At 39.9% G+C, this 10,563-nt stretch overlaps 1 protein-coding gene across 1 annotated transcript in view; it reads right to left on the minus strand. All coding sequences in view use genetic code 11, as the record gives it.

Annotated features, from left to right (window-relative positions):
- EGR_01408 (hypothetical protein) overlaps window positions 1-9,524 on the minus strand; it is a gene marked incomplete at both ends in the record, with an annotated part of 13,506 nt that extends 3,982 nt beyond the window's left edge. The window contains 9 exons of the mRNA XM_024490657.1: window positions 2,115-2,400; window positions 3,497-3,827; window positions 4,440-4,822; window positions 5,676-5,793; window positions 7,286-7,501; window positions 8,694-8,831; window positions 9,006-9,146; window positions 9,181-9,249; window positions 9,330-9,524. Of these exons, the coding sequence (XP_024354981.1) occupies window positions 2,115-2,400; window positions 3,497-3,827; window positions 4,440-4,822; window positions 5,676-5,793; window positions 7,286-7,501; window positions 8,694-8,831; window positions 9,006-9,146; window positions 9,181-9,249; window positions 9,330-9,524 (1,877 nt within the window). The remainder of the gene's footprint in view (window positions 1-2,114; window positions 2,401-3,496; window positions 3,828-4,439; window positions 4,823-5,675; window positions 5,794-7,285; window positions 7,502-8,693; window positions 8,832-9,005; window positions 9,147-9,180; window positions 9,250-9,329) is intronic.
- Between the last annotated feature and the right edge of the window lie 1,039 nt (window positions 9,525-10,563).

Below are 10,563 nucleotides of genomic sequence, written 5' to 3' on the forward strand. Positions count from 1 at the left end.
CCCAGCTGATGGGTGATTTTTGAACCACTGACTATACTGTGATTGTCGACGCAGGAGGTTGTGTAGCGTCCCGAGACTCCCTGAAGACGAAAGAAGACAAAATACTCGGGCAGAATATATATTCAGCGCAGAGAAGGTGTCTGGGCTATTGGCATGGCCCAAAAGGCCAGCCCACCCAGCGAGGTACAAGGGGGCTAATTCGAAGCACAAAAGTGGCGCCTCACCAGAATCGAGGGATAAACCACCATCGTATTACAGTTGGCAAAGGGGAATGTGGATTTGAAGTATGAAAGAAAATTTGGGATTTTTATTGGTGTGATACGCTCTTAACATCAAATATCGCGCATTCCACTAGCTGCCATTTCTATTCACCTCCCTGTTCTCTATTTAACATGTGTTACATATTCCACGAATTAATTATTAATTCGTTATCTGACTTCATAAACCAGTGTAAAAAGCTTGCATGTAGTGTGGTTTTATTAAATAAAGGAAAAGACAGCCACCCTCAAAGCACCTATGGCGGGCTTCCAATTCATTTTAAGGCCCCGATTTTCCCCTGAAGTCGTACAATGTCAAGGCACTGAGGATGAATGTATATTGCTAGTGCGTAGAGAAGTTTGGAGGCTACCGGTATGGCTCAATAACCACACCGGAAGGCGATAGTGCAACAAGTGGAAACTGAATTTTCTACGTCGTTAAGCGCACAGTCTAACAAAGTACTAGTTTACTACAGTTTAGTAAGTAAAAATCAATATCACATAGTCTAAATCTTGCCTTTCGATCCATTCAGTTGTTTTCGGAATTGTATGTATACTGTTTGTACTTCGAAAATATGTTCCTACACGGTGAGACTAGTTTATGAGAATACGCAAGGTCGAAATTTGGTACTGTTCACACCTCACGTAGGAAAGCGAATAAAAGCCCTTCCACAAATCCAGAGATTACGAGTCCTCGAAAGTTCATTCATGACTCCTGCTGAGAAGGTTGGTGTTTACAAAAGCCATCATTTAGTCTCACTGAAAATCAGCCTGTGAATGCTCAGCTTACAGCGTATTTCCGAATACCAGGTATTCGTGAGGCTATTTTTATAAAAAAAACTCCTGCTTTACTATTCCTTCATTGCGTCACAATCTTAGTATAATCTTTCTATTGCTTGAGTTGAAATCACTCCACCATGGGGTGCGGAACTAGAAAGTTTGTATTGTTTTGAGGGAGAGGGTTTTATTAACACTTATGAAAATTCATTGCTCTCTACATAGAATGTCACAAATGCTAGTAAACGACTTTTCAATCCGCTAGCCACCTTCAGCTACTTTTTTAAAGTACTTTCTCTTAGCTTTGACACGAATGAGCTCACACTCATGATCTAATTAAAGTTCTTCCCATTGACATTGCTAATACTAGCGTCAATTTATGCAATTCACCTGCAATTAGTACCGCTATGCTAGTGTTGCGCAAGTAGGAGCATAAGGCATACCATGCACGGTGAGACCCTATTTCCCCATTTATTAAATCCATGTACGCAGCCTCGAATGCAGGAATCTTCTTGACAAAAATAAGCACAATCACGCTCTATCAAATAACCAAATAGTTCTGCCATGCACAAAGATAGTCCATGTTTAGTCAGGAAACACGACCTGTAAAAACTTACTGACATTGAACGAGTTTTACATAACACACTTACATGGGGGCTAGAACTGAGACACACTAGTAATCGTAAGCCTAGCCATCCCAGCCCGTTAGAGAGGTGCAATATTCGATGCATGCCATTAATTCAAACACGGCTGTTAAATAAAGTTATCTGTCTAGATGAATACAAATTATTTTTTCTGACAAAAGGAGGTTGAAGTCAAGTGTTCACATGTGTGTATTGACGACTGCATCATGCGTTGAGGAACATGCAAGAAAACGAACGAAATAGAACAACAAAAAGGTGGATGATATTACCCAGGTCAGGAGAGGAAGGCTTAAGTGATCGCGATGAAAATGAGAGAACAACTGAGGTGGTTAATCACAGTATTGAATTTGGGCAAGAAAAGAGGGAGTAAATGCTCAGAGCTCTACGAATAGGTCGATTTGCTGCTCGCCAAGGCACCGCTCACAGTTCGTTTCACCGTTCATCAGGGGGAAGGACGAGGAATGGATTGGTACAAACAGTAGCAGCAGCAGTAGGAGGATGAGGAGGCAGTGCTGCCGGCAAGTGTCCTAAGGGGGTGGTAGAGGAGGCGAGAAAGCAAGCCGCCAGTTGGCCCTTGGCCACCGCAGTTGCCCGTTCCGCCCAGTCAAGGTCGAAGGGGTCGACACCAAAAGTGATCTGCTTGTGTGGCAACCGACCCGGTAGCCATTGTGTCAGGGCCGTCTCAGGACTCGGCCGCTGTGCACCCGCAAACACCGTGGTCACTAAAATAGCGCAGACATGTGGCACTTGAAGCAGTGACTGCGTTCGGAACCAGTTGAAACACATATTTCATTATGATGAATAATTGATAACTCGACATCTGGTTACCAAAAATAATTAAATGGAAGTACTGTAAAGCAAAGCTCTGTTGTCTTACTGTGAGAAGGTACACCATGTTGGTTTTAGATTTCGGTCTGACGAAATAGCACAATGACTACTGCGATAGAAGCTTAGGAACTCAATTACGTATGCACCAGAATTTTCCCAGCTAGAATACCCAGACTATAAAATAGTCAGAATAGGATAACCCATGGCACGTTCACGGGCAAATCATGACGAAATCAGCATCAGTATGTTCGCCAACATTGCTGAAACTGCAGTTCTCAAAGTACCTTGAAAATTTGATGAGAACGTCATTCGATCAGTTTTCTTTAAATCACACATTTGGGATTCCAATGCGTTTATCTGCAACACTGTAATAAAACAGCACAGTAGAGCCGATGATTTAACAGGGTTGGCATAGCAATGTCGGTGACAAAGTGAACACACCAGTAGGATAGATGTTTACGATAAAAATAAACAGACACAGTCACATCGACACCAATCGGAGAGTGATACTATGAGACGGGTTGAATCTAAACGTGATTGTGATTGAATCAGCGCCAATAAGCTTATTAAGTCGATAGGAAGAGTTTCGGACAAAATTATGGCTTTTGACCAGTAAAAATTCAAAAAATTAAGGTTTAATTACCCATGGCAAGATGCAATAACAAATATACAAACGTCTATTCACTGGATACGTAGTATGATTATTGCAATACCCACGCGAATCGACTCCCAGCGGCACTGCGCTTAACATACTTAAGCTTCAGTCAATTAGGAAGAGCAATAATTATTATTAAGGGGGAAAGTAGAAGCTTCTTAATTCACACAAAAAATAGTGAGCTACCAGAAGTGGCAAGATCCAAAAGAGCTCATGAGGCAATAGCTGTAACTAGACCTAAGAATGACATCGAACGGTGCCAGCTGGGCAAGTACAAGATGGTCCCGAATTTCACCTGACAATTATCCATTGCGTAAGGTCAGTAGGATCAGTACCTGTGGAGGACTCAGCCAACGACGGCTGGCATTTGACATCTGCTCCAAAGAGAATCATCGCATTTGAGGATGAAATGGCGCTTTCGGTAGTAGTTGGCGAGGATGGGAAGTGGAAAAGGGGAGACGCTTCTACGTGTGATGCATTACCGCCTGCAGAATGTGACTGGAGGGACGGTATCAGCTCCGAATTATCAGGAAATGACGTAACGGGAGCAACTTCCATCGACGTGAGAGTGAAAGGCGCAGAGAAGACTTTAGCGCTCCCGTCGCTACCACCATCATCAGCAATGTCCGGCCAGTCAGAGAGTGGAAAAAGTGCCGGTGACGCTGCCTGCAAGTTATCGAGACATAATAGTGCCATTGGGAAAGTTTAAGTAATGGATATGCGTATAATAGCTATATCGTCCTCGACAAGGTGGCTGAATAAAGTAAATTAACAAAATACGCTCAGATAGAAAATGATCCATTCATTGAGTCATGGAAAAATCTAAGGTACATACGTTTGGACACTTTCACAGGAAGTAACTGAAAACAATCGAGAAGGGGTTCACAGAATAGGCTACGAATTCGATCAAAGAAAATTTCAGTTATTCGCATACGTGGAAATTACTTGGATTTTAGCATGCTTAAATGTGAAATAATACCACTATGATCCGGAGAGTAGCAACGTATTTCGACAAAAGATTCCAAATTTCGGCTGTTTTATGAGCAATATAACGTGAAACAATCGTAGCAAGATGACATGAAAACAGCATATTTACAGAGAACTGCGTGCTTTCATGCACAACTACCAAAGCAGTTTTTTTGCTTGTTATGTTACTTCACAAAATTCCATAGTAAAGTGCTGCTTGGAGGAATTAAAGAGACGTGATAGGGCAATAATGATGACATTTACCCCTCGTTACAACAAAAGGATCAATGGTAAAATACGTAGACTACCTACCAGTGAAACTCCGCACGGAGGTATGGATGAGGTAGTATTTGAAGAAAAATTATTCAAACTCCGCAGTTGTTGTTGCTGCTGAGCCGTCTGATGCTGTTGAATGGTGGCAGGGTTGAAGGGAGCGGCGGAAAAGGGATCCAGAGCAAGTAGGTCATCAATCTCCTCCCGACCTCCAGTGGCTGAGGTATCAATCTCATCGAACGATACGGGGAAAGTGGGTGATACCCTCGTTATCCCAGTGATTAGAGGATTACGGAATGCAAAATTAGCCGGTTGGGGAGTTTGGGATGTCCTTCTCAAGGGCAACGTCATGGAATCTGCCGAATGATTTGTACCTGACGTCTCTTCCAACTCGGTACTAGTTTCCTCGGGGATCGTTGCCCCTACAAAAATCATATAAACATGAATTAGAGAATGCGAATAAGCTCCAGTTATGCGTGAATGAGGGGAAATTAAAGTAAAAGGCATGCCATGTTCTTATTCGTTTTAAATATTTAGGAATAAAAAAATGTTCACATCACTAGGAAAGTTATTACGCAATCCAGTCCCGAAGAGAATGCCCGCAGAGAATATAGTAAAATTTGTTAAAGGAAACGTACGACTTTATACAAGATCCATAAGTTGAGTGGAAATAGTGAACGCACACCTTGTCGTATCTTTTGAGAAACGCAGAGATATTGTGCCGTGTGTAGGGTATGGTCTACATCGAGGTTTGTACAGATGTTTCAGAGGTCTTACAGCTGTTTTACTCATGATTTTGTGTAATCAACGCAACACGAAATAGGAAATACTAAGATAACTTGATTTCTTTGTATTGACAAATGTATAATGTGATCTACGGATGCACAGACACCGCATGGCTTAAAGTCGTGAAACATTCAAAAACGCGACGAGCTGCCAAACACGCATTGAAAACAACCTAGATTCCGAAACATTTCAACAGACAACGTGAAAATTAGTAAAACCCCGAAGTCATGTTGATGAAATACAGAACCAAGCATGGAGTGCAGCAAACCCGCCTTAGATATGAGGCAAAGTCGCGTGATAAGAATCCAATTATGGAACAAAATCTGCGATTACCAGTTTTTATCATGAAATATAATAGAGATGCAGGAGGCCTACTTCTTTAAAAGTAAAACAGAATATACAATAAGATCAAGGGCAGTAGAAAAACGGAGTAGCACAACAAATGAGACTATGCAGTAACGAGTTGACTTTAATCATAAAATTTTGTACCATTCATAATAAGATTTGTTCTTTGCAGTGTTAAGGCTCCCGGATCCCTTGAACGCATGGAAAAATGATGTTTGAAAGGACTAGTTTCCTGTAGCTTCGGGAACAGCCTCAATGACGTCTGAAACGGAAAATAGAAATGTGCATTTTAACAGTCATCCGGACACAGTGAAACGGTGATAGCGAATGCTACCAATTTGAACTATATCAATTAGTACCCAAAAATAATCATAAGTTACCTAAGTTCTTGGAGATTCAGTGTGATTTCGTATTCTGCAGTAAACTAGTTCAAAAGAGGCTATCCTACTAACTTACAAGTTTATGAAAGACATGCATGGCAGATCACATAGATAAATAATCGAGAGCATAATTGATAATAGTTATTACTGGAGTAGAAAGAGTAAGAGTCAGGAATCAATTAAAAGTACTACATTTCAACAAACCATCTCCAGCTATTCTCTCATAAATTGTAAGAATAAGAAATTAGAGCTGCGATTGGAAATGTGAAGGCATAGAAGGATCTTATAATTGCAACATACACAAATCCTTTTACAAAAGATGTCGGCAAAACAGAACTGAAATGAAGGTGAATTTTGGGACAATTTATAATTTTTTTGAATAAAGAAATCTTTTCAGGAGATCGAGCACTATTAAGAGAATGGATCTTTAAGGAGCTTGAACAAAGAACACTCAACCGTATCGCGAACAGACATCATTTTGGCTGGGAAGGTGTCAAACAGAGTAAGCTTAGGCGTTCTTCATAATCAAAAGCAGCTACTGCAAAATAGAAATTGCAGGAAACGAGAAAATTAGTCCCAAATTTAATTAATGAGGGAACAATTACGATTAAAAAGAAGGGCAAATACAATAAAATCTGCAATATAGATATCGTTTGCCACGAAACGGAGAAAGTAATAACATTTGCCTTAAAATGAAATTCGTTAATTTATGGGGAATAGTTATGAAGGTACATAGAGGCCACTGTAAAACAATATAATTTCATGCAAAAAGAAAGCACGACCAAAAGCGGATAAAGCAGATTCCATAAATATGGTAAATTCCTGTATGTCCCTTCAAGCACTGCATAAAAATACGCTTGTTCATGTTTACTAAGATTTTGGAGAATCATTCATTGATTGTCGTGGTAAAGGAGCACTACATGTCGAACTATGATTTCCACAAATAAACTTTTTTTTAGCTAAATGTTACTTCGAATCAATTTTGTAGAAAAAAGCACCCAAACTGAGCAAGAACACCAAAGTGGTATTCATCCAAAGAGGTGCAGAACAATCGGGTTACAGAGTAGTCTCTACCCAGAGAAGTTATGTGGTGCACAAGTCTTTAGTTTTATAGATATGCGGAGTTGAAAGTTTGAAATGCTATTTGGAAGTAATTTGGGCAATCGAAAAAAAAACAACGAATGCAGGTTAGTGAAGTTAAAAAGCCTTTGAACCGTCACAAATGCGGACATTTGAGAACCAAATGGAATCAATTCCCTGTCAGTTTGTGGAGCAGTTGATTTACCTGCAAGAAGCGATACCTGTGACTCGATTGAAATGGAAGTTTGCAGCTACACCCAAGGCGACTCAATACATTCAGCAGGGAAAACCAACCTGACGCTCAATGAGGGAAGGACTGGCACGGGGTCGAGGAATGGCGCCGCTCCCGAGTTTCGGTGGGATTGCACCCTTATCAGGCCCAATTTCAAATGGAACTATGGTTCCGTTATCCATCTTGGCCTCCGAGACGTGAGATTTAGATGGAGCCTCGGCAGGGTGGTCAACAACAATCGCAGATTGGGGATCAAGAAGACGTTCAGAAAGACTAGTCTTTAATTATCAAACAACAATAAAGAATATATTATGCCAGATCAGCCTTTTCATCAAAGCGTAAAAGTGATAAGTTTGGGAATCTGGTTATAAACCAAATGAATAGCTTTATTTAGTAATGATTTCTTGTGATGATGACCAGAATACCTAATCAATAAACACTTTACCAGGAAAAAAACAGGATAAATCTCCAGAGCGAAACAGAGGAATAATAAACTATTTAATTTATACATTATTTTAAAAATTAAATGATGAGGAATTTCTAATAATAAAATCCCCATTGTTACAATAGTATGGCGTGAAATTGCGTAGTAAGCGCCAAATTAACGTCCAGGTTGCATTTGGGCGGTATTAACAAAAACACGTTTAAGACTCAGCATCGGCTTTTAAAACTAGCCGGCAATTGCCTAGGTTACCTAACAAGGAATGTACAAATAATATGACAATGAAGGATAGAAAGTGCTAAACATTATAAACGATTTCGGACCCACTAACAAAAGTCCTGTTACTGTTAATTCGAAATAAGGATCTGATCCCACGACGGAAACAATTTTCAACCCTACGAAAAAGAACGTTAGAGCCTAATGAGTGAGCTGATAAATTGTGATGAATACAAGCTTCTCACCAATATATTATCAATAGGTTTCCCGGGTCGAACAGCAAATAAACAATGTGAAACTCGGGTTATAACTTATAAATGGACACTTTGGCTAGGGCATTTCGGAAAGCGAACAATTACTAAGCTCAAAGTATTTTTTAGTGAGCAATGGATCAATTTAGTAGTTCTTTCGAGTTTTTAGATTACGTGGACAAAGAAGCGTTAGTTAGATGCTCAGCGTTTACAACTGCAAGAAGAGCTCAAATGAGTGAGTGACTGGTAATGCATAAATTATAATCTCAAGTCCCTCCAGTGCGTTGACCAATACAAGCAGCAAACTACGACAAAAAGCATTGAATGAGAAAGCATTTCGGAACCAACATAAAATGTGATGGGTTAAACTGATTAGCACTGACAGAAAATGTATCTATTTCGTTATTGTTCGCTAGGTTTCGACACGTCGTTGTTCCAAAACGCCAACGACAATTGTTCCGATCCTATGCATTCCTGTGAGAAATATCCGTTTTTTAAGGCGGTTTAACGGGAACATGCATAAAATGCGTAATGTTCATACAAATATGTAACGATGCACACCTGACGGAAGGAACTCATTCGGACGAAAGTTCCATCTTCGTTAGCATAAGTAGCCTGCACCGCATCGCGTTCGCGCTTCTGTTTCCTTTCAAGACAAATGGCGAATGCACAGCCAACCGCATGTGACAAACGTTCGCCCTATTTTGTAAAAAGAAACATTGGTTATGCCATCTATTCTTCAAGTAAAGTAGCATTTGTAATAAGTGATAAACACAAGGATGACAAAGGGTTAAGTAGTTGCCGAGCCGCAATAAACTAACAAGGAAGAAAGAAAATCGAGATCTAGGATAAAATTTGATAGCAATGACCCACCGACTCCTTAATAGCTAGAAACGCATGGCACATCCACCGACGAGTCGCCCCATCACGGCAAATATAGGCAAAACCCTTATCATGACCACGGTCAGGAGCACAAAAAGATACCTTCTCGATGGTTTGATCAACAATCAAGTGCTAGTTTGCATTTTTTAAATTAATACCAACTTACTTTGCTAATCTCATCAGAGACTCGTAACGCATCGCCACTAACATACAGAAGAGCTCGTTGGGTTTTTCTCTAGAAACAAGTATAGATGCAAGCATGCAATACTTTAGATTTCCGAAGTGCTTTTATGGCTTCCTCACAGACCTGCATACCTCGAGACTCAAAGACCTCAATACAACCAAGATACTGGGAGTAATTTTGCATAGAAGGCTTACTTTGACTTGAAAGCTACAGGAACCTTCCTTGATTTTCCTTTCATCTTCAATCCAAAGTTGAGGTCTAGATGATTCGGTGGTTTCGGGCTCTTTCTTCTTGCGTACGCTGAGGGATTTGCGAAACCTATCCATTTGAGATGACTTAGGAGCTACAAGGTAACAGTTCATGTATCAAATCCATACACAACCAATTCGAATAGGTTATAAGTGAAATTTGAGGCGACTTTTGGCTTAGAAACCGTAGAATTGCAATGGCACACAATTACTGTCACTAATAAAATGCAGCATCCGAAGCTTCCACATGTCAATTCCATAAGCTTAAACAAATTAAGCTCGCTTGAAAATGTTTACAGTAATCAAAACCTTTAAAAACTTTATTTGTGTAAAACTTTTAAAAAACCTATTATTTTGAAAATTTACTCAGTTTAGTGGCCTAAAATACTGAATATTACGTTTGCCACAATTTGTAGAAATATTCGTACGGCCTTGGATTAGAAATAAGCAACCTTTAGATGATTCTCCCTAAAAAAACCTAAATGTAAGTTTGCAAACTCCCGTATGGTGTTTATTTTGTCTTAACAGCAAATTTTAATAAGCCCTATGCATCGTAATTGGAATTGGTGGCGTCAAATTTGGATCATTGTTAAACATATTCTCGGTAAAAGTGCTTAACTCGATGTTGTATCAGCATATGCTCATTAAGGACCTCGAAGTTAATAAGATAAAGCACCAGTAATTACATGGCCTTCTAATATTATGCAATCAAGATCCTACTCTCACTTCCGCAAAGACTTCCCTGAGAAACGAAGTAGCGAAAATACTGAAGCAGAATATGCATTAACAGAGCACAGATGGAGTAGAAGCTACCAGTATGGCTTAAAAGCCTTGTCCTCCAATGCTCGACTAAACGAAAAGAAAAGATTAACATACAATCCAAATATTACATAGTTACGACTGCAACGCCTCGAGCCATCCAATAAATTCTAGTAAAATAAGGTAGTACGGAATAATGTATAGTGTCACCAGAGTCAAATACACTGTAAAGCAATGTATCACACCAATAAAAATCCCAAATTTTCTTTCATACTTCAAATCCACATTCCCCTTTGCCAACCTCCTGCGTCGACAATCACAGTATAGTCAGTGGTTCAAAAATCACCCATCAGCTGAG

This window comes from Echinococcus granulosus (assembly GCF_000524195.1).
Source record: "Echinococcus granulosus chromosome Unknown EG_S00005, whole genome shotgun sequence".
Taxonomy (NCBI): Eukaryota; Metazoa; Platyhelminthes; class Cestoda; order Cyclophyllidea; family Taeniidae; genus Echinococcus; species Echinococcus granulosus.